Source organism: Zootoca vivipara, chromosome 13 (assembly GCF_965207765.1).
Source record: "Zootoca vivipara chromosome 13, rZooViv2.hap1.1, whole genome shotgun sequence".
Lineage (NCBI taxonomy): Eukaryota > Metazoa > Chordata > Lepidosauria > Squamata > Lacertidae > Zootoca > Zootoca vivipara.
The window spans coordinates 37,320,404-37,348,040 of record NC_142596.1 but is presented as its reverse complement, the minus strand read 5'-3'; the positions used below and the strand labels follow the sequence as shown (position 1 = coordinate 37,348,040).

Genomic DNA, 27,637 nt, shown 5'->3' with positions numbered 1-27,637 from the left:
AATTACTTTTCCCACATAGTGCATAGTTTAAAGTTTAAACTATGTAATCTCCTTCCACAAGATGCTAGTCCTACCCAGTGTAGACCCACGGAAAATAACAGGCATGACTTAGATCCATTAATTTCAATAGGCCTACTCTGAGCCTATTAGATACAACCCATTTTAAATAAATAAAACTTGAATGCCTGAAATGAAAACAAATTACACAAGAATAATGAAGAAAAAAAGAAAGAGAAAAGAGAAGGGCAAGATCTGGAAATCCATTTATTTTGTCTCTGATTTAAGGCATCCATCTGTTCACTAGATCATTTGCTCCTGTTCTTGCCTAGGTGCAAAAGAGACTGGCTTTCTTTCTTTTTTACTTGACATATTCACACAAGTAGGCAATTTGCATTGCATAGGTGTGAGGAAGCCTCCCATGATCTCTAATGTTACAGTCAACAGCTGATGTCACCATGGGAAATGCCTGATCTCCCAACAAGGCAGCCATCTAGGCTTGACTGTACCCACAATGCTTGGCAAATTTCATCAGGCAATTTTTTTCGATATCAGCTATTCAGCATAGCTGCCAAGTTATCCCTTTTTTAAAGGGATTTTCCCTTATGCTGAATAGGCTTCCTCGCGAGAAAAGGGAAAACTTGGCAGCTATGGCTATTCAGTGCCAAGTGACCAATCTTAGCAGCTGCACAGGTTCAGGGTTTTTGCAGATATTCATTTGCGTATGTGTGAGAATTAACAATTGCCAGCAGTGATGCCTTTTCATATCAGGTGGATATGCAGGAATCAGCAGGTAATAATGATAATGCCGTGAAAATCTACTTTGTTGTGCTGATTTCTGAAGATTCGGCTGCTCTTGAAGCCAAAAGAACAAGGCAGGCTATTGTCTGTGGTCAGCTGGCAATCACATTCACTACAGCAGGGGTCAGCAAACTTTTTTAGCGGGGGGCCGGTCCACTGTCACTCAGACCTTGTGGGGGGCCGGACTATATTTTGAAAAAAAATATGAACGAATTCCTATGCCCCACAAATAACCCAGAGATGCATTTTAAATAAAAGGACACATTCTACTCATGTAAAAACATGCTGATTCCTGGACTGTCCGCGGGTCGGATTTAGAAGGCGTTGGGCCGCATTTGGTTTGGGGACCCTGCACTACAGTAACTAAGGAAACAGAAGCATTTTGCTATAAAATTAATATCTATCTCCCAAATGACATGCTATAAAAATAAATGTATTGTTAGTCACTATAAAATATATGATTTTAGCGATTAACTGCACCGTACCAGGATCCAGTGGAAACATATATGTGCTGTACAGAGCTTTGAACAGGGAAGTCACACCCACAGCATACATTTAAAGCACACAGCTTCCCCCAAAGAATCCTGGTAACTGTAGTTTATGAAGAATGCTGGAAAATGTGTCTCTGTGAGGGGTAAACTACAGTTCCCAGGATTCCTTGGGGAAAGCCATATGTTTCAAATGTGGTTTGAATACAGTCGTACCTCGGGTTACGAACACCTCGGTTTGCGAACAGTTTGGGTTACGAACTGCGCAAACCCGGAAGTGTTTTCGCCGCGCACGCGCAGAAGCAACACACACGGTCTGCGCATGCGCAAAGCGCAAAAAATCTTCGGATCGCGTTTGGTTTACGAACTATTCGGGTTACGAACTGCGATCCGGAACGGATCGCGTTCGTAACCCGAGGTATTACTGTAAATGGTGTGCATGTGACCTGTCTCACACAAAAACTCTAAATGTAAATAATGGAGGATTCAATTATTTTATTTCATAAAATTTATATACCACTTGATTGAAAAAATAACCCAAAAACGTCAAAGTGGTTTAATTACAAGGTGTAAAGTAATTCTGATGACATAGATGCACCTGCTGTATTTTTACAGTCCATCTTTGGCTAGGCATTCTTTTGCTTCCTGCTGATTACCTCTCTTCTCTACCAGCTATTTTACTAGATTTCCACCAAGATTTAAAAAGAAAAAGACACCCACTCTGTCTGCATGCACACCGTACATTTAAAGTAGATCCTAAGCACATGGCTTCCCCCAAAGAATCCTGGGAGATGTAGTTTGTTCAGAGCGCTGGAAATTGTACAACTCCCAGAATCCTTGGGTGCAAGCCATGTGCTGCGATGTTTATTAAGCTACCACTTATTTCATGGGGGCCTGCACAGATTACACCAGACCCCCCTTTCTCCTCCTCCCCTAAGGCACTTCCATTAGGCTTTCCAGGCTACTCAACAACATACCTGATTCCATTTTTTTGCAGCCTTTCTGCAAGTAAGTTTTTGGCTTGCTTGTTTCTTTGGTTTTTCAAAACGCAAACCTTGCCCAAGTTTCTAAGACCCAGGTGAAAGAAACCTGTTCAAAGTATTCAACAAACTTCCTTAGAAAAAATTGAAGCAGAATTCCTCTTGGGAAGATGTGAGTGCAAAAGAGCACGTCTCAGTAGAAGCTGTCTGCGTAGAAGACGGGATAAAGGACCCTGCAGGTCTCTGGTCCCTCCTGGCCATGACTGCGGACTTCCTGAAAACCCGGCTGCTCTTCCTGCAAGCATCTTCAGTCACTTCTGCAATACGAGCTGCTTTCGACGCTTGGAGATAGAAAAGATCACTGTTAAAAACTCTTAATTGCGTCACACACCTCAGTGAGTCTGTCCACTTTCTCATCCTGAACACTTTTGCTTGCACAGGCATCTTTTAAAAGGTGAGATCGAGCTGAAAGTAACTGATCGTGTTTGGGGAACCTGCTACCTTTTACATCTGGGACACAGCCCTCCAAATGCTCCTTCTCCCTAGAAAAAAGGGAACAGGAATAACACTGCTTTCCTCTGTTTAAGGCAGACAACTGACCACATTGGCTGTGGCTGGTGGGAGTTGCAGTCCAACAGCACCTGGAGAGCACCACATTGGCAATTTCTGGTGTAGACAATACTGAGAAAGGCCGACCAGCTTAAAGCAGCTTCTGATGTTCCCAAGCACCAGCTACAACTTTGTTGCAGTAAGAACAACTGAAACTTAGGCACACAACTCCTTTGGGCGGGACAGAATTTACAGCATCAGCATCTAGGCAAGGGTTCAACAATTATCTGCAATCTCTTGTCAATCCTTTACTCACTTATCTGGGCTTAAGTCCCACTGAATTCCAAGCAGACATGTAAAGACTGAAAGCTGGAGACTGCTCTGTGCAGTTGTATTCTGCCTACCAGCCCCAATATTAGCCCCAGTCAGAAACAGCCCCTAATATGCTATCGCTGTGGCTCAAAACTCTGTGTCCCCAAATTCTCAGCCATGCTTCGCTTCCTTACCTGCTTGCATGAGCTTCAGCTGCTTCTGTTTTTCCTCTGCAATTTTTTTCCTGTAATCGCCAAATAGGGCACGCATCAACTGGCGCTTCTTTGCCAGCACCGCCTTCTCGCTGCGCAGAGTCTTGATGGCCCTGAGTGCCTCATCCACTGAACCAAAGCAAATGACATTTTTTTATTACTACTTACTATTTCATGTGGTTTTCATAGTCGTCACAAGAGGGGGGCCTGCCACAAAATGTTACAGTGTGGACTGTGGGAGGGAGAGGGATCACACAATCAGCAGAGCATGAAACCCTTAATCTCAGGTTTATGGGCGAGATTTCTGCAGTGCAGGGAGCTGGACTACATGTTCTTTGTGGTCCCTTCCAGCTCTATGAATCTATGATGCTGAACTGTTCTAGTTCATGGTGCTGATGAGCCAGCCGCACCCTCCTCTAAGCTACAGTGGTACCTCGGTTTAAGAACAGCCCTGTTTACGAACTATTCAGTTTACAAACTCCGCAAAACCGGAAGTAGTGTCCTGGTTTGTGAACTTTACACCTTGGTTTAAGAACAGAAGCCGAATGGTGGAAGGGCACCGGTGGCAGGAGGCCTCATTAGGGAAAGCGCGCCTCGGTTTAAGAATGGTTTTGGTTTAAGAACGGACTTCCAGAATGGATTAAGTTCATAATCCGAGGTACCACTGTACTCCGTTCCATCTCCCACCCACCACCCACCCCTGGTTTTTCACCTCATCCATACACACAAACCCATCAACCAATTGGTCTTCTGAGCATGCTCAGTCTTTGTTGGGCTCTTTTTCTCTGCTAAAGATTTTTTTTATTTTTCTGTTCCCCTAAGACTGTTGGCACTTCCTTCATGTACATGGATGGTGTCATTTTTTACACATAAGAATCCACACACACATAATAAGATAAAAAGAGCCCTGCAGGATCAGATCAGTGGCCAATGTAGTCCAGTATCCTCTGCTCACAGTGACCCACAGTGACCCAAACCAGGGCTTCCCATGGGCAGACGCAGGCAATTAGTATATAGCATTATGAAATGTGCACAACACTCATCAGCAAAAGCTTTCAGAGCAGCCAAGAAATCACAAAACAGAATGAAAGCATTGAAGAAAAAAACCCCACACACAAACATTTGCAGATCAAAATAAATGAACATAGCAGAACAATGACTTCCTCCGTGGGGGGGAGGGATCCACATAGGAGAGATACTCTATTTACTCCGCCCCCCCCCCCAGTCTTCCCCAGCAAGTGGACTCACTCTGCTTGGGAGTTGATTTCCGAGTCTTCAGGCCAAGCTCCAGCTGCTCAATGCACCAGTCCACCTCCCTCTTCATCTGTTCATCTGACTGTTGCAAGAAAAATGGGGGTGGGACACAGGAGAAAAGGGAGAGTCAATTAAGACTAGCTGGGCAAGTACCTCCTTTGCAACTGACTTCCCTCTAGGTTTCTGTCGGAGAGGCAATGGATTTCTCTTTCAAGGAGTACAAAAAAGGAGGAGTGGAGAGAGATTTGGTTTCCAGGCAGGACGTTTTAAAAGGCAAGCACAATTTTTTTTAAAAAAAATAGAAATTAAAGTGACCTTAGAGATCATCAGCCCAACCCTTTGCTCAAAGCAGGAACTGTAGTGTGGGATGCAACTACAGCAACTCTGAAAGGTGGCTGCCCAGCCTCTGCTTAAATCCACCCAGCTAAGGAGGGCCCACCATCTCTTGAGGCAGCCTGTTCCACTGTCAAATGGCTCTTAACCATAGGATGTTTCTCCTATTTTTTCTCTCAACAATGGTGGCAACTTGACCTTCTATCCCCATTCAAACCGGTGTGCTGATAAATATGTTTCTAATCAGGGAGTTAAAGAAAGCTTACCCTTCTCAATTCTAAACAGGGTGACATTCTGCCCTTAAAATTTTGCTGCCACCAGGATAAAGCATGCAAATTCACCTACACATAAGTGCTTGCTTCCCCCTCTCCCTGAAAGGAAGAACGTTTATAAGAACGTTCTGAGTTTGTGTTTTCCCTCCACCCTCCCTATTCCTTCTCCTTTGTTTTAATGTCTTTCAGATAATACAGTTGAGGACAGGGACTCTCTTATTATTGCTATTAAAAGTCACTCTGGGGTGCTTTTTCCATTGAAGAGTAGAGGAATAATAATAATAATGATAATGATAATTTGTACCCTGCCCATCTGACTGGGTTACCCCTTAAGTAACAATACTTAAATAAAATAAATGACTACCATGCTGTCAACTGGAGCTACGGGTGGCAGAACTTTGGAAATATTTATACAAAAATTTAGCCGCATTCCTTCTGACGCACAAGGTGTTCACATACCTGACACATGTCAGTTTGGTCAAGTCTACCTTCTCCACAAGGTCTGGGATCTCCATTTACATTGCCACCATGTGCTCCTTTTAAAGGTGGCTGTTTCTTTTTCTTTTTCCTATTGGAAGATCCACTCAGCTTTGTTCCTAGGGGAAAAAATGAAAAATTCTTATTCGTTCACCTGTCTTTTAAATCAATTTAACTGTATGCATATGTCTTATTGGAAAGGCTCCCACAGGCAGAGAAAAAAGGGCCCTTTATTGCATGAGATTCTTACTGCAACAATGCAATAAATTCCATATTACCCTGAGCAATGGCAACAGAAGGCCTTATAAATGAAAGAACATTTGTTAAAATGAGCATCGCCTGGAACCAATTCTCTACTCACTGTAGGCGAGCAGGCATACATCTATTTCAGAAACTTGATTAAAACTTGCAGTTACAGTTTCCATACCTGCTTGGGCAGTCTCTGATTTAGAAACCTCTTGCACGGGGCCTTCATCTCTTCTACCTCCATTGCCCTTCACAGCTGATTTATTGGGTTTTGAAAAAGTCGCACTCTCTGGTGGCATGGTCTCTGTGGCATTTTGGGATGTGGAGTCTACCTCTGTGGCTGCTTCTACCACAGCTTCAGAGCCTGGATCTTCGGCAGCAGATGGAAGAGGGGGAACGTCTGGTATGACAAAGTTGAAAGCAAACTCGGGCTTCTCTGTTCCAATGTCCAGTGTCCCAGAGAGACGGCTACCAGTGGACTGCTCTCCGGAGTCAGCCACCTCATGTGCTTCTCTCGCAGTTCCACCAATTTCTTCTGAGGTTCCCTTGGAAATAACAAAGTCAAACTGAAAGCTGTTGTCTGACGGTGCAAACAATGATGTTGGTGCTGCAGAAGGGTGGTTGGCTTGCTTCCTGTACGCCACGCTGCTTGAACTGAGGGTATCTCCTGGCTGTATCTGCACAGTGTTCTCGGGCTTCACAGCTACAGGAGAAGGAACAGAAGGGTGAGTGTTTTCACTATGTCACTATGGCTTTTTCTAGGGAATTGGTCATTCGCCTGCACTTCTGGCCACATCTGACGAGAAGATGAGACACAACTAAAGGCTGGTCTGTATTTGCTGATGGAAACAACATGCAGCCTGAGGCTTTTGGCAACAGCAGCAACAAGCAGTTCCAGCCTTACAGGCAAGGGTGTGAGATTAAAATGTCTGAAATCTTGTCAAAACTACTCCAGGCCACAGCTCTCATTGGCCTTGCTTCATACCCTCCAGTGTTTTTGCGTGGCTGGGCTGCGCCCTTGAACTCTGATAAGCCTCTTGCTTGCTTGGGCATAGGATAGAGAGGGATTTCTGAGTGTGACATTAGTACTACTTAAAGGTAATTTATATTTGTTGTCCCACCTACTGACCCCACCCACCCACCACTGGCATGGGCCCCCAAAAGGTTGCCCAGAAGGAATTTCATTTCATTTCATCTTTAATTTGTGTATCACCTTTTCTATATTACTACGCACAAGGCAGTTTACAAACTGAAGAACTGAAGAACCTCTGGGTATAAAATTCAATATAATATATAAATTCAATAATACTGTAATAATAAAATAAATAAATAAGATCACACATCTTATAACAATCTGATCAAATACAAAAATATCACACTAAAAAATAACTTTAAAATAAACTTACATCAAATAAAGTAATATTCAATAATCCATTAGAATATAGTACACCATAAAATTTAATATCAGCAAATAATAATTAAACAGAAATTCGCCCTTATCAATTACAATAAATACTTTCTAAACTGTAATCGATAAAAATAACAGCTAGTCAGTGCATAAAATAACACAATACAAATTGAGAAGAATTTTAAAATTTAAAATTGTGGCCCCTCGGACCGATAAAGTTTCCCAACTCAGAGGAAGTAGCATTGCTGAGTGATGCTTGACAGCACAGCTTTCCACCTCACCTGCTTTTGCTGCCCTCTGCCTCTCCTCTGCCATCTTGAGCCGGTAGTCTCCAAAGACATGGTGCATCACCTGCCGCTTTTTCACAAGAGGAGATTTGCTCGAGCGAAGGACCCCAAGGATGCGCTGCGTCTCCTCTACTGCTCACAAGAAGTGGAAGAAAAGACAAACAACTCACAACGATAACTCTGCTTTTAACTTGATGCTCTTACAAAAGTATTTGACAGTCCACAAGTAATCTCAGTAGCCCCTACAAGTACTCTGCAAGGTAACTTCAGTAGTACTTCTCCCCTCTCTACACATGCTGTTTAACATGCACTCCCATTCCATTTTTTAAAAAAGAGAAGAAACATTGCACTACAAAGATGCTGGGTGATTATCAATATCTCTGAAGTTCAAGTCATGTGTGCTGTTGCCAATGTCGTCAAAATGGCACAAGGTATCTGAAGTCTGAATGGCTCAAGAGAGATGGTATAAGCAGGCTTGGGGAAACCCTAAGGTTTTCAGTACAGTACATAAAAACTAAACAAAAAAAATACAGAAAAAAATCCTAAGGGGTGGGGAACAAGCCAATGAGACGTAAGCATGTTCAGTGGGCATGGAATGGTGGCTGGCAGCGCAATGGAGTGGCTGGTGGGGGACCGTGACATAGTAATTTGATTTAATATTTGTATTCTGTTTTTCCAACAACAAAAGTTGAGCTCAAATGGAGCAGGTTAGCAGCCTAACAGCAGCACTCCACACCACAATGTTTTGTGGCTGATCTTACTGGTTTAGGGTTAAGCCAGTGACCTTGAGGCAACACACCTTGCTTTGGAGTTGGGTTGAGATGCAGGAGACCGGTCTCCAGTTGAGAGATGCACCATTCCAGTTCCTCCTGGTATGTTGGTTTGGGAGCCTGGATTAATGGAAAGATAACAGAGATGGCATAAGGGCTGCTACTTAAAAGGTGTTTTTGTGTGTGTGTGTGTGTGTCCGTGTGTGTCCCTCCCTCTCTTTCCACATACTGAGAAACACAGGTGTTTCTAATGCTATTTCTCTGTTAGTACCAGAATTGGATGGAACCCAGACAATTTTTCAGTGGGAAACTCTATAATATTTGGAGACTGTGCCTCCTCTCTTCCACCACAGTAAAGCACAACTCCAAGGGATTTGGGGGAATGTGGGATTTATTCCTTGTGCTTACTTATTCACACATACACAACCACTGTATTAAACCCGTTTGTTTTAAATTGCAATTTAGTGTGACTTGTGAACCAGATCTCTCTCCAGACATAGACATGTCCAAAGTCCAGAAATGTAATAAAAAATGTCATCTGAAACTGGAGGGCTGGTCTCTGTATTTTAATTGTTTTGGATGTGAAGATGCAGTTATAAAACACCTTGCAGCACTGTGACATGACTTGTACTTGCTAAAATTCCTCCTTTTTTAGCTTTTACAGGTATACAGGAGCAAAAGACCCAGGGAACAGAGAAAGGCCCACACGCTCCTTACCTCTTCCATTGGGATAGTTGGCAATGCAGGCTTGTGTACAAGTCCTTACATCATCATTCACCTAGAAGCACAAAATTACAGATCAACATTCCAGAACATTAGAAATTTACAGTTCAATCCCCCACCGAGTTCAGGGGGCTTACTCCTAGAAAGATATGTGTGTATGGTTGCAGCCCTCTGCTGAGGTAGGGACCTGCAGCTCAGTGGCAGGGCATCTGCTTTGCAAATAGAATGTCCTAGGTTCAATCCCAAGTGTCTCCAAGTAGGGCGGAGAAAGACTCTAATCTGAAATCCTGGAGAGCCACTGCCAAGCAGTGCAGGCAATATTAACCAAGATGGAATGATGGTCTGATTCAGTAGAAAGCAGCTTCCTGTGCTCCTATGACCACTGAATACAATGGGACTTACATGTGAGTAAACATGCTTTCCATGCAGATAACTCCAGGTTCAATCCACAGTATCTCCAGCTGCAAATAAGGAGCTGAGGCTGAGAAAAAGTGGCTTGCCTGAGGCTACCTACAATGACCCAGTAAGTAGCTTCCTATTTGTCCACCTAGCCCAGGTAGCAGGCTGTTGGAAAGACTGCTTAGAGACCCTAGACTCGAGCAGCTATAAGTCAGGGTAGACACTATGCTGGGCTAATTCACAAACATTCTGACTGGGCCTAAGTGAGAGTCCTTCCTAGGCAGGTGGCCTTAGGCAAGTCCCTATCTCTCAACCTCAGTCTTCAATCTGCAAAATGGGAACCATAAAAGCAGTTTCAGGGTTCTTAGTGAAGCACTGAGAACCCTACATTAATGCTAAATGTCGCTTTTTGGAGGGGTGTGCATGCACTGACATAACACTTAGAATAAAGGAAGAAGGTCCCCACAAGCACCGAGCTCACAGCCCTTTCACGCACAAACACACCCTTGCTTTATTCATTTCAGCAGCTTAATTAGGACGACACCCACCCACCGACCGCCAGAAAAACTTACTATTTGTTGTTGCTCTTGTTAAATGGTTAGCAAATTCCAGGTCACTCTATAGCAAGTAACCTAGAGTTCTACCAGTAGGTCTCCAATCTATTTTAAGATCATCTATTTTAAGATCATCTTTCTCGCTCACCAAATTCCCCCCTTCCTGTGCCAGCTTCACAGACCTGAGCAAACTGGATTCTCTTTCAAGTTGTTATGTGGATATTTCTGCAGCTCTTCACTCCTTAATTGGCTGCTCAAGCTCTGCCATGCAAATAAGCGAGGCGGACCATGTCCGGGGCCGAACCTCTTCCCCGTCACCTAACATTCTCTGCGTTCAGTTCCGCCGTGAAGTCATTCCGGCTATGCAACCGGTCTTGAAACTGAAGCGGTAGCTTTCGATTGCTGCAAATCTCTTGCTCAGGAATCGCCCACAAAGTATATCACACTTTAAGGAGGTGTTTTTAACTCCCACATTCGGGTTCATTATTCTTTTTCTTTCCTTTCCCCCCCCCCCTCAGTGCTAAAAGCTTAATCTTCTACTCAATCATTTCTACTCAAGAATAATTCCGATTGAGTCCAATGGGGTTTCTTCCCAGGGTTGAAGTGGTATAGGATTGCAATCCTATCCTCCCTTTAAAAAATAAAATACTGTAATAAAAAAAAAGTTGTGGAAGAGGCGATGATAATAATCTCCCTGGGGACATTTATTAACCGCAAGCGCCCTCTGCTGGGGAAAAACAAAAGCGCAGTCACTGAACAAGCTACTGTATTTCGATCATCTTAATGATTGGTATCCTTTTATTCAACGCCGAACTGTTAACTGGTGTTAATAAAGAGGCCTCTCTCGTTCCGAAAACAGTCGGTTATGGCTATGACTAACAGCTGGACCTTTCTCATTACATAATAATTCTTTTGCCCTCTATGCCTTATCTAAAGATGCTTGTTTATGGTGCAACATTTTCCTACATTGTACACTCTTCTGTTTTGTTTTTCTTTTGCAGTTTTGTGTCTTTGACTTCTAATATTGATTTGTAAAATTCCAGAGAGAGAGAGAGAGAGAGAGAATATCCACTTACAAGCAGCGTTTTAAAAATACTGATCAAGGGACTGCATGATGGTTGCAACAGACCCATTAGCATTTCACAGAAAATGAAAACAAGAACACACTTACACATTTCTAACACTCCTGTTCTCACACCAAGGATCACAAGCTGAACCTCCCCTCCAAATATTTCACACACCACTAGAGGCTTTTCTGTTTTTCCTTTTTAAAAAAAGTACTTTCACACTTTCTGTAATTAAATAACTAAGAATCAATGTAACCACAGTTCAGTTAGGGGCAGAAAAATGGCAAGCAATTAGCATTTGTTCTTTTGCAGAGAGAGTTCTGTAGGGTTTCTTTAAAAAACACAAAAACACACACACCAAACTAGCTCTATCTTGGGACCTGGTAAATTGTCAGACTCAAGATGCATCCCCATTAAAATTGGTTTTATTATATTTGGATGTGTCGTATGTGTATTTATTTTTTTAGAACAAAAGTAGCAGAAGACACCAAATGGAACCTGGTGTGATGACATATTGGAAGCAGTGACCCAAAGCGTGGGAATAGGATATTTAGTACCTAAACTGAACTACCAGATGTGAGAGATCAATATAAAGGGAAACTACTCTTTAAAAATAAAAGAGAAACGTTTTCCTTTGGCAGGTAAAAGTCCAGTACAGATGACTAGATCACTATGAATGACTGTGCACAGAACCCTTTTAAACTGTAATGATGATTACATACTTCCTGGTTGAATCGCAGCTAATAGATGAGCAAAGGAGCTATGTGCAAACTGCATAGGAAGAAAAGGCTCATACATACCACAGCTTAATAAACCAAGATATAATTGTCCAGATTCACCCAGAGTCCCAGTCTATGAAAGCTGATACTCATCAGTACAAGTTTAACTTCACTATACAGTACTAATGATTTGTGAAGTTGGTGGGTCGACTGGCCCCTTTAATTGCATATGCATGTATATTCTTGGGTACCATCAGCATATAATAATCTGTAACCCCTGTAGAAGCTGGGTTGAACTTATTCTAAGTCTACTGAATATTTTTACATTGCTCCAGGCTCTTGCACCTTAGTTACTATTTCAGAGTTTAAGCTCTAACTGAATTGCCAAAGACTTAACTTTTTGCATTTCATTGGCATTTAATGTCGACATCTGTAGATTTTCCCCTTTATACTTGTGTATGCAGATATACCAGAAGTAGCTATCCTGGCATGTTGTGGCCAGTCTCTCAAACACAGTGTTACTGCTGCTTTTAAATGCTCTCACCCCAGACTTAAGAGATTTAGACTGCAATTCTATACACACCAACCTGGCAGTAAGCCCTACTGGACACAGGGAGCACTCACTTCTGAGCAGACACACATAGGATTGCACTGTTAACTTCCAGAGACCCCAAGGAGATGCCAAAAACATGGGAAACCCACATCCTCATTTGAGTTTGGAAGTGGGCTACCATTTGTTTATTTATTTAGAATTTAAAGATTTAGAAAACTATTTAGAAAATATGCATATGCCAGCATAACCGACCGCGGCCATTTGTTCTGTGTTTCGGCTGCTTACAGTGCCAAGTCTCTAGCAGGGGCTAGGCCTTTGATTCTTAACACCAACTTCCGACATTTCAAGGACAAGAGGTCAAACAAACAACAAATGAGCAACATGTAGCTGTGGTACCAGGGCTCTTGTGAATCCATAGCTCACAAATCTGGAATGTGGCACCTAGTTCAGAATTCAGGTTTTTGAGAATATCAGCCTTCTAACCTCTAAAAAAAAATTCACACCCCCACACAGACAATCCAGGCTTTTAGTACCTGTCAGGCCACTGCAGGAGGAGACAGCTGGGTACACTTGCCCCAGGCCTTGGATGGCTATGCCAGCAGGGGGCCCTGCCAGGCACTGTCTGCTTTTTCAGTTTATAATTTTAATCTACCAAGGTTCTGCCCTGGGCCACAGACAAGCTCTGCACAGGCCTGATCCCTGTGATTTGGACAGGTGTTCAGGAAACAGTCTCAGAAGCAGGAGGCAGAATACAAGGCCAAGCACAAAGTTTCCACATAGCTTCCTCTCTTCCCTCATTATTCCAGGAAACAGAATGTATTGTGCACAGGAAACTGGTATACATATGTGCAAGATTATGTCAGGCTTCAGAATAGGGCTGGATGGTGTTTATGCAGAATCTGACTTGCAGGGTTCTTTCCTTATTGGAACATTGCAGGTCCATATAAGAGCAGTGCAAAGCCAACTAGAAAGGGCAAGGGATGAGGTGGGTTCTTTTGTGAGGATGGCTTGATGGCTGGGGAGCTAGACACAGTGAGAGGGCAAATAACAGCAACCTAAGGAACACCTCAGACATGGGCGAAAGCACATGGTAGGGTCTCAACCTCCTAGAATTGGAATAACATGCATGAGATGTCTCAGCTGGCTTTAATCTGTGGCAAGGAAGATGACAGTAAAAGAAAAGGCACCATTCCAGCATTGCAAGGGGTAGGGGTGGGTTTATGGCTGAAGGCCACAACGGAGGCACCGTGGGAGGGAAATGGCCAGAGCTCCCCTGTGGCACCTAGTGCAGAATTCAGCATTTTTAAAATCTCAGGGGCAAGTGTCTAGTTTCTGTTGTTTCAGACGTGCTTGAAAAGTTATTCAGATAAAAACAGCTTCATAAGTTGATTTGCGCAATCTGTTCAGCCATGTGCAATGCTTTTCCCCAGGCCTTTGCATTCACACAAGAGAATGGGAGAAGCAAGCATCTGAAGGCAGCCGGACAAGACAACCACCTCCAAGTTTCTGGGGCCAGGTGAGGAAATAAACAGCTCCATCCACAGCTCCTTGGAAACACGTGACTTGTCATGCAGGATGCAATTTGTGAACAGGAGAAAGGACTGCCACAGCTGGAACTTGTTTGAATAAGACTTCTTTTTTCCCAGAGTCACAGGAAGCAGAGATGGCTGGTGTTAGCTGGGACTGGTGGGATGGTCAGAAGATGGAGCCAGAGCCATTGACGAGGGGAGCCACAGCCAATGAGAGGTGGAGCCAACTTATTTGAGATTTGTCCCCCATCCACCTGCTGAGGTGCACAAGGGCAAAACTTAAGACCAAAGCGGAAGAAGCTGCCAGCCAGGGCCACCCCTGGCTTGGTTTTAAGTAAGAAGACAGGCAGGTGAGAACTGGCTGACTGAGGGCCAACTGAGGATGGTGGGGCCCTAATGGACCAGCCTCCACTGCACAGGAACAAGAGAAACAGGGGCATTTGGGGAAAAAATGCTCCGTCTTGGATAGAATCCACTCTCTGCCACTGATCTGAAGTGCTGCTGTCATAGTCTCAGCTCTAGATTTAGATGGCAAAGCTGTCCTGCCTCCAGACCTGCTGGCCTGCAATGTAGGTTGCCCGAACATGGAGGTTGTCATCCAGCAACAAAAAATCTGTATGGAATATAAATTTATGTCACTCAACAGAGGAAGTGGGATACAGTGGGCCATTGGCAGCTGGCACCTGCTGGGGTTGATGGGGTCGAAGATAGGTGTGACAGTAGGTGGAACCAGAGCCAATGACAGGCTGAGCCACAGCTAGGGTTGCCAGACTCAGTAGAGGACAGGACTTCTGTGCCTTTAATTGCCCTGCTCTCTTTTGAGTCTGGTAACCTTAAAGAGAAAACAGCAGACCCTTTGCTTGGAAATTAAACAAAGGGTCTGCTGGTTTCTCTTTAAGGTTTCCAGACTCAAAAGAGAGCAGGGCAATTAAAGGCACAGAAGTCCTGTCCTCTATTGAGTCTGGCAACCCTAGCCACAGCCAATGACAGGTGGAGTCAACTCCCTCTAGTGTTATAACCTTTCCTCCTCCCTGCTGAGTTCTAGAAAGGCAACACTGAGACTAAGGTGGGGGAAACTGACAGGCAGTGCCACCCACCTGGAACAGATGTAAGTTAGAAGGCAGGAAGTTGGGTGGCAGTCTGAAAGTTGGTGAGGCAGTGCCCCATTTCCTCTAATGGACCAGCCACCAAGCACTCCAACAATGCTCAGGGCATATTTGGCACAATGCCTGTTGAAACAGGCACATGAAAAAGAAATGTCCAGTTGAGACTGATGTGAGGGCAGGGATGGGGAAACTGTCGCCCTTCCAATGCTGGTGGACAAAGGTCATGGGAGATGAGATTCCAGCAACATCTGCAGGGTCACAGGTTCTCCATCCCTGATACACGATAATCCCTAAAGGAGTAGAAAACAGGCAAAGGTGGCTTATATCAGGCCATATTATTGCCTACTGGCAGTAATTCTCCAGGGTTTCAGGGGAATGTCTTCCCCATTACATGCTACCTTCTCTGTCCTCAAACTAGAGATTGCTAGGGAATGAATCTGGGTGCTTCATGAAGAATGGGTTCTATTGCAGAGCTATGCTTCCTCCCCTTCCCAAAGTCATAGCTGCACGAAGCACAGCTTCAACTGTCCACTAGGATTCCAGTGAAACTGTCCTCCCTCCCTAGAACTTCACACCCTACTCCAGTTGTTGTGCTCTCCCTGATGAGGGGGAAAACAGACCCTCTCCTCAGTTTGAGGATTTCCCAGCAGAAGACACACACAGGAGGGGCTTAGGGGTGGGAGGTTTGGAACTCGCTCTCCCAATGACAGCCAATACCTGCATCAGTGTCATAATCCAAGGTGCCCTTTCTGTCCTCGATTTTCAAGAGCTGAGCAGGGTGTAGAGAAGCAGCTTCCAGTGCCGTCTCTACAGAGCAACCTGAAAAAGAGAGAAGAGCTATCACTATGATTTTATTTATTTGCTTAAGCAATTTACATATTGCTTAACTACAATAGTCTTTAAGCTGGTTAAAGACAAAGACAGAATACAGCAACAACAACAAAAAAATCAATTAAAACGGTGAAATCGAACTTCAATGAAAATACGTGCAGGAATAAAGAAGCCTTCAGTAGGTGCTAGAAGCTCAACAGGGAGGGAGCCTGTTTGACCTCAAGTGGAAGGGAGTTCCATAAAATTGGGCATGCAATACTAAATGCACTAAATGGACACAAGTTGTGATCCAAGCCACAAAGGACCACTAACAGTAACTCCCCTGAAGACCTCAGTGATCTGGTGGGGATATAAGCGATCCTGAGGTGTCCTGGAGCCTTGTAAATTGTTAACAGGACCTTGAGCCTGACCTGGAAGCCTACGAGCAGCCAAGGCAAACATTTTAGCACCAGCAATAGTCTGTCCCCATCAACAATCTAGCTGCAGCGTTTTCCTCTAGCTGGAGACTCCAGACCAAACTGAATGGTAACCCCACATAGAGCGCATTGCAATAACTGAGTCTTGAGGTTACCAATGCATGGATCACTGTGGCCAGAACATGTTTAAAAGCATAGGCCCCAATACCGAACCTTGGGGGACTCCACTTTCTACATTTCTCCATTCAAAGAACTGTCCATTCCTTCCTGCTCTTTACTTCCTGCTACTTAATCAATTCCTGATTCACAGGAGGACCATTTTGCCCAAGAACGTATGGACAGCCACGGGTTCCCCCTTCTCATCCTACACAGAACAGCCTTACCAGTGGCATCCTTGAAATGTCGAACACATGTGTCCATGGTTGCAACGCTGCCACTCAGCGTTTTAGTCCCTGTGAAGAGGGCAGGGGTGAGAGAACGAAAGAACAAAGTTAAATGGAAAGCTGCTCACACAAGCCAATATGCGAGTCCAGTTTCCTGACTCTTGAGTAGACTAGCAAAGAATTGAGCTGTTAGGATTGAGTCTGCAGCACTTCAACACAACTTCATTCATTCTTCTCTATAAGGTGCATTTTTCTTTTTCCCTTCTGGTCATTAACCTGAGCAACAGCTTTGGAAAATGCCTTAAGTTTAGCCAGTATAATTAAGAGTGCACCATCACTAGGTTGTAGGAAAGGACTAAGTGTGCAATGACTTATCCTGGTATCACACACACATGCTGAGAGATTCACTTTGCACTGGTCCATGGCTTGTGACAGTAGCAGTCAGGATCAAGCATGGAGCCCAGTATAGGCTGCACACAATGTAGCAAGACAGGAAGCTGCCTTTATTGTGAGCCAGACCGCTGGTCCATCTAGCTCAGTATTGTCTTCACTGACAGGCAGCTGTTCTTCAGGGTTTTGGACAGAGTTCTTTCCCAGCCTGGAGGTGCCAGAGATTGAACCTGGGACCTTCTGCATCCAAGGGAGATGCTCTGCCATTGAGCAATGGTTTTGCGCAGCCAACATCATAGTGATGCTGTGCAGGAAGGAGTTTGTTCCTGGTATCTGCAAGGTTTGGGCCTTCAAGAGCTTAATGGTTCAAAAGTCAGGCCACGCAATCCAACCCTGAACGAGAAAGTCGTCCAGGGTCCCGTCCTCCCTACCTGGATTCTTGGGCACTCACCTGCAATGTAGGAGTTCAGCCCATCCATCTCCACCACCTGTTGGCCCAAGGTGTGCCTGCCTGGGGCAAGCCCCATACCTGCGATGGCATCTGTCACCAGTACCAGACCTAAAGGGACACAATTGGCTCACGTTAACTCCAGTCTCGTCATAAAGATGAGCAAAGAACACAGGAACTGCCAAGCCACTGGTTCTTTTAGCTCAACAATAGGGTATCTCTGGCCATCCATATGCTGCTGGACTCATATCCACTACTCAGGGGGTTTCCTGCCCAACAGGACAAACCTTTAGGGTCAGCCCGGTGAGCGATCCGCAGGGCAGCAGGATTCGTGTGGATGCCGTCTGATATCATGCCATAGAACACTTTCTGACCTGGGGGGATCTTGTCGCTTGTGAGGAGCCCCACAATCCCAGGATCTCGATGGTGGAACTGCAGTTGACAAAACCAGGATGAGCATCAGAATGGTGCCCCATGGAGTGTTGTCAAACAAACTGCTAAAGAAAGGAGATTGGCAGGCAGAGGGAATCTGAGGGGGTCGCACCAATATTACAACATATTGGTGGGAACCCTTCATTCAAGGCTCTCCTCCAGGTCCTCTTCCACTCCTGACTCAAGTGCGGGGTTAGGGGTGGACCAGATACAGGGTCTTCTCAGTCATGGCACCAGTTAAAATTTGTTGACCTCCACCCCCACCCTGCATTCAGAAGCCATCATTCCCATATTTTTAGATGTAGCTTCACAACCAGAAAGGCCAAAAACTTGCTTTCCAGTAAAGTAAAAAATGTGCAGAGATTCTTAAGATACCTGCCAGACTGAGAGGGGGCTGGATCAAGGGGCCTGATGGACTGGAGGTAATCGATGCTACTCACAGGTAACATGGCATTGAAAAGGTGAGTGATGAAGGTGGCCCCATGCTGAACAGCCTCCTCGGCATGAGATAGGTTAGCGATGGAGTGACCTAGAATCAAGAAGAACCAGGTGTAAAATGTTGCTACCCAGCAAGTTTCCTTGGGCCTGTGAGTTCACCTGTTGTTAGAGGAACGCTTTTGAGCAATATTAGATTGGGGACTGGCACCCCAAGGCACAAATTCAACAAAGACCCATCCACCCCTAAGCCCACATTTCAGCACATATTCCCAGTATGTGCACTGGGTATATAATCCTTAAGGGAGACCTGGTAGGTCAGTGATAAGAGTCACTTGCTTTGCATAACAGAAGGTCCCATGTTCAATTCATGGCATCGCCAGGTAGGGCTGGGAATATCTCCTATCTGAGACCCTGGAGAGGCAGTGCCTGTCAAGTGTAATCAGCTAGAGGGACCAACGTCTGATTCAACAGAAGGCAACTTCCTATACTAATATTTAGTGGCCATTCCAGCTGTTGGAAATATAATGCGTTTCTCCATTTCTAAAATATGAACACTCTGGCTCCGCTTCCAGGAACCCCCACACCAAATGCATCCTTCGATCAATAATAGAATCCACAACATTATTTCAACTGTTCCAAAACATGTGTGGACCTAGGTTTGTTCCCTGCCTGCCAGATCCCAAACCTCAACCTTTAAGTTCTCGTGCAGAGGAGGCAATATTTACCTAGTGACACACAGATGCCACACTTGGTGAGCTCCTTGATCACTTCACTGCTCCTCTTCATCTCAGGTGCTAGGGTGACAATACGGACGCTGTCCAGGCTCCCATAGGTGTCTAGCAATTCCTGGAAGGCTCCCGTCTCAAAGGTGCGAAGGCAGTGCTCTGGGTGTGCCCCCCTCTTTTCCATGCTGATGAATGGACCCTCCAGATGAACCCCTGTCCCATTGCAGAAGAGATGGGTGAGCTCTAGAGCAGAGCGGGGAACCTGAAGCCCTGCAGATGTTGCTGGACAACAACTCCCATCTTCTCTGACCATTGGTCCAAGTGGGCTGAGGCTGATGGGAGCTGGAGCCCAACATCTAGAGGGCCACAGGCTCCCCATCCCTGTTATTGGATGAGGACATCAATGTCCTCTTCTGCAAGTCCCACCCTGCACCAAGGCAGACCTACAGAGCCAATCAACTCTGTGAGTCTTCGTCTTCTTCCTCTTCATCCCCCTCTCTCTAAGCTCCATCCAGCACCAACAAGAAACACAGTTCCAGGACACATTCCATCAAAGAAAAAGCACTGGAGGAGGAGGAGAGGCCAGTGAGGGGTGAGATCTGGGGGCAGAGGCCGTGGCCTGGGAAGGGTGTCCCAAGGGCCAGACAGAGAGGCCTATAAGTCACATTTGGCTTGTGGGACTGAAATTCCCCACCTCTTTAATGGTGGACTAGGCTTGGAGAGACCTGAGTTCAAATCTCTACTCAGCCATAAATCTCACGGGGTCTCTTTGGGCCACTCACTGTCTCTCAGCCAAACATACCTCACAGGTTTGCTGTGAGGGTAAAGTGACAGGGGAAGGAGCCGTGTATCCAGCCTTGAGCTCCTTGGAAGAAAGGTGAGATATAAAGGTAACGAATACGGCAGATGTTGTCCTGTGGGAGAGCAGGCGTAACACTCACCTAGGACACCAGCTCCATGAAGTCCTCCGTTTTTGACGCAGATCTGAGGCAGCACCTGGAGTCGTCAGAAACATCACAGCTAACCATTGGTGTAAATGTATGAACAGAAAGCCTTTGCCTGCTGACTTCACTTTGCATAATTAACTTGTTCAAACCATGATGCGAGGCCAGCTGGCAAGATTCCCACTTTGCAGATGGGATACAGTCAAGCCATCTCATTGAGTATGTGGCCAAGGTGACAACTGAACTCAGGACTAAAGTCATCCGACGTCACTACATTCAGTGCTGAATTGGCTAACGTGTGCGGCCTCATAGCTGCAATCGTTCACTTGCCCTGAACCCACATGAGTACAAACAATAAAAGAGCACCCCAACTATCTTGCCTTAAGAGTCAACTTTGGCTGTTTGGAGTGGGGGCTCAGACCAGCGACCCTTCCTCAGCGATGGGGCATCTGTGGCCCTCCAGATGTTGCTGGACTCAATAACTCACATTAGCCCCAGTCAACATGGCCAGTGAAATGGACTACCTTGGAAGGTGCTGGACTATTTCAATGGAGGTTTGGAAGCAGAGGTTGGACGGCTATCACCAAGGATTCTTTAACTGTGATTCCTGCATTGCAGGGGGTTTGACTAGATGACCATTGGGTTTCCTTCCAAATCTACAATTCGGTGAGCAACTGGAGGGCTGCGGGTTCCCTATCCCTCTTCTAGAGTTGCAGTGTGGAGTGCTCATGTTTAAGGTTTGAGCCAACTTGTCATGTCATGTCCTGTTCCAGGATACTCCATACCTTCCAGTCCACCCTTTCTGGTTTTCTGGTCTTGCAAATGTGGGTGAGGTGCAATTTTGGCTAAATAAAGAACTGTACTTGGGGAATGAGCTTGCTATTAGCATAGAGCAGCCTTCCCCAACCTGGTGCCCTCTACAACTCCCATCACCCTTGCTGGCTGGGGCAGATGGGATTTAGAGTTCCAAACACCTGAAGGGTACCAGGCTTAAGACAAGGAATATTGCAGGGAAGTTTAAAAACTGTTACTCGTTTTTGTGAAGAGGTTAAAAGGCATGTGTAACATTTACAGCAGAGGTAGGGAACCTGTGGTTCTCCAGATGTTGCTGGACTCCAACTCCCATCATCCATGACCACTGGCCATGCTGGCTGAGGCTGATGGGAGTTGGAGTTTCCTGGAAAGAGGGACTAAGAATTTCTGGAGAGGTTTAGCAGTAAGGCCCATTTCCCAGGAACTCTGGGAATTGTACCTTGGTGAGGGTGATGGCAGCCTCCTAACAACTCAGCACCCTTAACAAACTACAGTTCCCAGGATTCTTTGGGGGAAGACATGGCTCTTTAGAGTGGTATCAGAGTGCAGATGGGGCCCTAGACAGAGAGGCACTTCAGGATAAACCTCCTTCTGGGCCCAGTTCCCTGGTCGCCTTATGGACCCATGAAACCAACAAGGCCTCAGCCCCACGAGACAGAGAGATATCACAGTCTTAGAAAAATGGGCCTCAGCCCTGTTTCGTTACATAAACTGCTGATGAGGTATCCTTTCATTGACTTGGTGAAGACAATCAAAGTGGACATGGGTTCTGAACGTGATCCGTGCAGGAGGCACGTTCGCAACCCGCAGTGTTCGCAAGCTGCATGTGCGGGTCACGATTTGGCGCTTCTGTGCATGCGCAAAGTGCAATTTAGCGTTTCTGCACATGCGCGAGCGCCGAAACCTGGAAGTAACCCGTTCTGGTACTTCTGGGTTCAGCGCGGTGCGCAACCCGAAAATGCGCAACCTGAAGCGTCTGTAACCCAATGTATGACTGTATGTCTTTCACCCCCCCCCCCATTGACACATGGAAGCTTGTGGAGAGACACTTCCATTTGACTGCCGTTCTTGCAATGTCTAAAACTATAACCATCACCCCTGTTTTTCTTTCTTTTCTCTACTCCCTGGTCCTGAATGGGGTAACTGTGCCCCTGAAGGACCAGGTGCGCAGTCTGGGAGTCATTTTGGACTCACAGCTGTCCATGGAGGCGCAGGCCAATTCTGGGTCCAGGGTAGCTGTTTATCAGTTCTATCTGGTACGCAGGCTGAGACCCTACCTGCTGGCGGACTATCTTGCCAGAGTGGTGCATGCTCTGGTTATCTCCCGCTTGGACTACTGCAATGTGCTCTGTGTGGGGCTACCTTTGAAAGTGACCTGGAAACTACAACTAATCCAGAATGCGGCAGCTAGACTGGTGACTGGGAGCGGCCGCCGAGACCACATAACACCGGTCTTGAAAGATCTACATTGGCTCCCAGTACGTTTCCGAGCACAGTTCAAAATGTTGGTGCTGACCTTTAAAGCCCTAAATGGCCTTGGTCCAGTATACCTGAAGGAGCGTCTCCACCCCCATTGTTCAGCCCAGACACTGAGGTCCAGGAGCCGAGGGCCTTCTGGCGGTTCCCTCGTTGTGAGAAGCCAAGTTGCAGGGAACCAGGCAGAGGGCCTTCTCGGTGGCGGCGCCCGCCCTGTGGAACGCCCTCCCATTTGATGTCAAAGAGAAAAACAGCTACCAGATTTTTGGAAGACATCTGAAGGCAGCCCTGTTTAGGGAGGCTTTTCATGTTTAATAGATTATTTTATTTCATTTTTCTGTTGGAAGCCGCCCAGAGTGGCTGGGGAAACCCAGCCAGATGGGCGGGGTATAAATAAATATTATTATTACAACTATTAAGTTCCGTATTTCCAGTGTGGGTATGCGTTGTTTGATAGGAAGCATAAATATATATATATATATATATAGGTCCATGAAAACAGCACCATATCAACAGTCTAAAGGTTGGCAACTAGTAATCTCAGTTTAGAGTCCAACCATTTACTTCCTCGTTTGGGGAATGCTGCAGACAGACAAGGACACATGAGCTGAAGAGGTACTCCACCTTAGCCAGGAGGAGTTGTTGCTCAGTGACTGAACAAAAAGACCACATTCACACTGTACATTTAAAGCACTACAATACCACTTTAAACAGTTGCTACCATTTCAGGGGGTGGAACTGTCTGTCCCAGAGGCATGCAGGAGGACCTCCTCAGGTAGGTCTGGGAATGTCCCCTGCTAAAGCTCTGGAGACTTGCTGCCAGTTAATGTAGACAAGCAATGAGCTTGACAAATCAGTGGCATGACTCAGGAAAAGGCAGGTTCTCCTTTCTGTCAGTGTTTTGCTGGTAGAATTCAGTAGGGAAGAGGATGGGGACAAAAGTGGAATAAGTTGGCTCTGCCTGTCATTGGCTCTGGCGCCACCTACTGTTGGGCTCCCTGTCTTCTGCCCTACCAGTCTCATCGGGAACCAGCCACCTCGGTTACCAGGCGACAGGCAAGACTTCTCCCAAGATGCCAGAGAACTCTAATGCTACTGGGATTCATTTGACAAAACTGTGCCTGCTTTAAGGAGAAAGAACAGAAATGGACAAGAGTCTGGGGTGTGTGCATCTAGATGGAAATAGGCACACAAGGCAGCTCAACTATCAGAGGCTCATCCAGGCCTTCACAATTTGTGAAATAACATGAACAACACAGCTTTGTATTGTGGTATGTCAGACTCTTGTGGGCCTCACTCTGCTGCTCTGTTTTTAGAATCCCAGGCAAACAGCAAAGATGGGAGATTTATCACACTTCTGTAGGCTGCCACACATAGTTGGCTGTGTTCGACTCACAGGTTGTTCAAGGCGTGTAAAAGCTGCTTAGAGCAACATTAGATCTCATGAGTAAGGAAGGGTATTCATAGGGCCCTATTCTTCCTTACCTTGTGATATACAGATGATGGTGAGGACACCAGAGTCGGGCAAAAAGAGGTCACTCCGTGAGACAATATTTTCTGGGCAACCAGTGAGATTCCTGCTCCTACATCATCTGTGGCCAGAGAGAAATCCACTCCAAAGCCTCCTGTGTGAAGGAAAGAACAGATAAGTTGCCACTGGCTATGCTATGAAAACTAGGTTAGCCATCCCTAACCATGTGCCCTTTAGATGGGCGGGGCATGAATAAATAAATAAATGATGATGATGATGATGATGGTGATGTAGTTGATGCAGACTCCCATCTCCCTACCCTAGCTAGTTTGGCCAATGGTCAGGAAAGATGGAGTTGTAGCCCTTAACATCTGGAGGGCACCAGGTTGGAGATGGCTGATCTAGGGTGTCTCTGGAAGCAGAAGATGTACAGGAGTAACATAACACTGGTTGAGTGGAGGGATCCTGCTTTCCAGCTCCCTTGAACTGTACAAATGCCTCTTGCTTACCTGGATGTACAAATATAGACCTAGAAATCTCTGGCTTTTGTGTGGCTGAACTACTTGCCAACTGTACAAATGTAAGATTCAAATATGTTGTCTCACCTACCAATGTCATGTGGATCCTGACGGCTGAAAAAAGCTACCCACCCCTGATCTAAACATAGTATAAAATTGCTCAGTTGGTAGAGCATGACTCTTAATCTCAGGGTCATGGGTTCGAGCTCCATATGGGGCAAAAGATTCCTGCATTGCAGGGGGCTAGACTAGATGACTGCCGTGGTCCCTTCCAACTCTACAATTCTTTCATTCTATGATGACTGTGGGCTTCCTAAGGGATAATTGTTGCTCATATATATGTAAAAACTTAGAACCCACAAAATGATGAATAATTTTGTTTTCTTCCAACTTGCCTCTCTTATCTAACTCGTCTATGCTTTTTCTGCAAGTCACATTTTCACGGCAAAGCTTTTAAAAGATTCAAGCATGGACTACACAAGCAGAATCTACGAGGCAGCAATTTCTGCACTGCTTAAACCATCCTAATCCTCGGTGTTTTCATGTACTAGAATTATTCCAGTACCTTACCATTGATCTGCACATCAATGAAGCCAGGTGCCAGGATGCTTCCCTTGCAGTCCACCTGGACATCTGCAGGTTTCTTTTCATCAAAGAACAGCTTCTCTGGGTTTAGGATCTTTCCTTCTCTCACCCACAAGTCCTCTCTGAAAACAGAAGCAACCAGTAACCTAGAATTCAGCCAGACCTGGTAGAAAGCCATGCGTCTGCAAGTACATTTGATAAAAAGCAGCAGATTTCACTGGAACTTTGTCTACAAATGCTAGTTAGCTGAAGAAATTAGCATTGTCTTTACAAAGATATTTGATCAGGAACAAACACTGGTACATGTAAACATACAAGGCTGGTTGAGATGTAAGTATAAACCATAGTTTAGTGTTACAAAAAACAAGCCTAGCCTCCACTGAGGCTCACATGCACATCCTCCCACTCTGACATGGCCACAAAGAAGAGTTCAGAAGATTTTGATTCCATTTTTTATTAGCCTCAGTTTGCCATGTCACTGGATCCAGGACATACTGTGATTACTCTTAACTATGGCTACACACCTTAAGGCCATCGCAGACAACAAGAAGCAAAGCATCTCCCCCACAGACTCACCTTTGCAGCTCATGATTCTTCAAAATCCAGCAGTTAGTAAACTGGAAGACTGGAGCACCTGAGGTGGCTTTGTCAGGTGGCATCATTCAGGCATTCAGGGAATGTGCCTGGTAATGAGAACGGAAGCAAAATACAGAGAGAATTGGGGGGGGGGGGAGTTCTGCAAGGAAGAAGCAGCCATTCCATCTGGTTGCCTGAATTGTTTCCTTCCCTGCCAATCACCATAAGAAATGTAACCTAAAAAACCAAAGACTGGGTTTGCTTCTCCCCCTTCCTCTCTCCATCTCCTTTTCCCCATGTTTTGTCATTATCCTTTAAATTGTAAACTTGAGGGCAAGGGGCCTATATTGGTGTTGTTGTTGTTGTTGTTGTTGTTGTTGTTGTTGTTGTTGTTGTTGTTGTTATTTTATTGATCTAGAAGTGGGGCCAAAAAAGGGGCTTAAATTTTGAAAATGTAGGTGCAATGCCTGGTAAAGTCAGCAGTTAGATGGCCTGCTCCCTTGGACTTCTCTGTGGCAGAAACAGAACCATACAAAAGCTCCAACATTTTTATTTATATGATTGACAGAGTTCTGCTTTTCTTGCTGCAACATTTTGCATTCTATTTTTTAAAAAAGAACAGAATGGTTAAGGCACATCACAGAGGTCAGAGGCAACCCTCTTTAAAAACACAACTGTGCATGTGCAGAGTGCATTTCCTTCATTAATGGGCAACTAGAATCCACCACCATACATTAGGCCTGGCAGGGGTAGCCAATGTGATGCTGAATGCCTACATACTTTCGCGAATCAACAGTAATTGTCTTCCCTGCAGTAAGAATAATAGGGTAAGAACCACCCTCACTGCTGCCTCTGCTCATAAGAGAAGCCCTGCTGAATCAGGCCAGTGACCCATCTAGTCCAGCATCCTAGTCTCACAGTAGCCAACCACATGCCCATAAGCAGCTCACAAACAGGACCTTATGCACAACAGAAATCTCTCCTCCTGCAGTTTCCAGCAGCCTGGTGCTAAAAATATTTTAATCACCAAGATGTACAGCGTCTGCCAGTCTGTTTCTAGGCACAATTCAAAGTGCCAGTTTAAATCTTTGGTTGCACCTAATTTTATTTTTAAAAGCTAACTAAAAAGGAAAGGAAAAAAGTAGTACACAAATAAGTTCAGCTTCACTATTTTATATTATTTCTTAAACTCTCAAGCCTCTTTCTAAGTTTGTAAAAACACAAGATATATAGGAATATGTGATACGGTATACTTATATTACAATAATGTAAATAAATTATATAGATGTACATTCTCCTGAAAGTTATTGTTCTAAAACATAGAAAAAATAACAATTCTAGTTGTGCTCCATTCATTGCACTTTGTACTTTATACCGCCTGCGGAATATTCTAACATTTAAAGGAAGGTTGTAAATCATATCTAAATCGCTACAATGCAGGGCAATGAAATCTGGCATGTCAGCCTCCTCCGCCTTCGCTTCTATTTTCAAGACAGGTAGCAAATCGGCCCCCATGGAGAGGATCAGCCCAGCATCTCAGTTCGGAAACTGAGGGGCGTGATGTCATCTGTCACTCAATGCGGGGGGGGGGGGCAAGTTGCCCAAGAAAGAGCAGTCCCGCCTATATTTGCATAAATTAGCATGCACCTTCTCATTGGCTAGCATTTCTGCTCCAGGAAAAGAAGAGGTGTTCCGAGTAGCTGCTGAACCCCCGTGGTTTCCCTCGGAAAGAAGCGCAGAGCATTGGCCTTACCGGCTCCCAACACATAAGCCGTCTCTCGGGTCGCCCAACTTCTGCCTTAACGGTCTCCTCCAACGCGGATCCCGCTCACGTGACAAGTCTTTCCTCGTCAGCTGATAGGAAAGACGGGGGGAATGGGCTCCCTACGGGCACGTGAGCGGCACAGACGAGCCGCCATGATGGGAAGGGAAAGGAAAGGAAGGAAAGGAAAGGAAGGGGTCAGTGCCGGCAGCAGCCCTTACCTCCATCTTGAGATGGTCAGAATAGCAGCTGATTAGGAATGGCTGAGCGTGCAATTCTATGGAGACGGGGAATTAGGTGGTAGATTTGTTTATTTGATTTAGATGTTTTATTTAAGAAATTTATTGTTTTATTTATTTTTATTTATTTAAACATTTTATCTTACTTTTATTT

The 27,637-nt window shown here is 45.3% G+C and overlaps 2 protein-coding genes across 7 annotated transcripts; both read right to left on the bottom strand.

Annotated features, from left to right (window-relative positions):
- Positions 1–251: 251 nt before the first annotated feature.
- On the bottom strand, positions 252–10,391 carry C13H8orf33 (chromosome 13 C8orf33 homolog). Of its 6 annotated transcripts, none has more exons than XM_035130772.3 (9): positions 10,245–10,391; positions 9,104–9,164; positions 8,416–8,506; positions 7,611–7,748; positions 6,103–6,624; positions 5,658–5,794; positions 4,588–4,675; positions 3,322–3,468; positions 252–2,607 (listed from the first exon to the last, which is right to left on the bottom strand). In XM_035130772.3, the coding sequence occupies exons 2-9, from the start codon at positions 9,110–9,112 to the stop codon at positions 2,402–2,404; spliced, it is 1,338 nt and encodes a 445-aa protein (XP_034986663.1). In that variant the 5' UTR covers positions 9,113–9,164; positions 10,245–10,391; the 3' UTR covers positions 252–2,401. The 6 variants fall into 6 exon arrangements, with proteins under 6 accessions (XP_034986663.1, XP_034986664.1, XP_034986662.1 ...); XM_035130773.3 differs by having other exon boundaries at positions 10,211–10,361; XM_035130771.3 differs by having other exon boundaries at positions 10,081–10,330.
- A 2,166-nt stretch (positions 10,392–12,557) lies between these two features.
- AMDHD2 (amidohydrolase domain containing 2) lies at positions 12,558–27,479 on the bottom strand. Its single transcript, XM_035130775.3, has 12 exons — positions 27,236–27,479; positions 25,483–25,589; positions 24,892–25,028; positions 23,818–23,957; positions 20,041–20,095; positions 19,100–19,312; positions 18,377–18,465; positions 17,792–17,936; positions 17,508–17,615; positions 16,667–16,735; positions 15,754–15,855; positions 12,558–14,543 (listed from the first exon to the last, which is right to left on the bottom strand). Exons 2-12 carry the CDS (start codon positions 25,566–25,568, stop codon positions 14,455–14,457), a joined length of 1,233 nt encoding a protein of 410 aa, XP_034986666.2. The 5' UTR covers positions 25,569–25,589; positions 27,236–27,479; the 3' UTR covers positions 12,558–14,454.
- Positions 27,480–27,637: the final 158 nt, after the last annotated feature.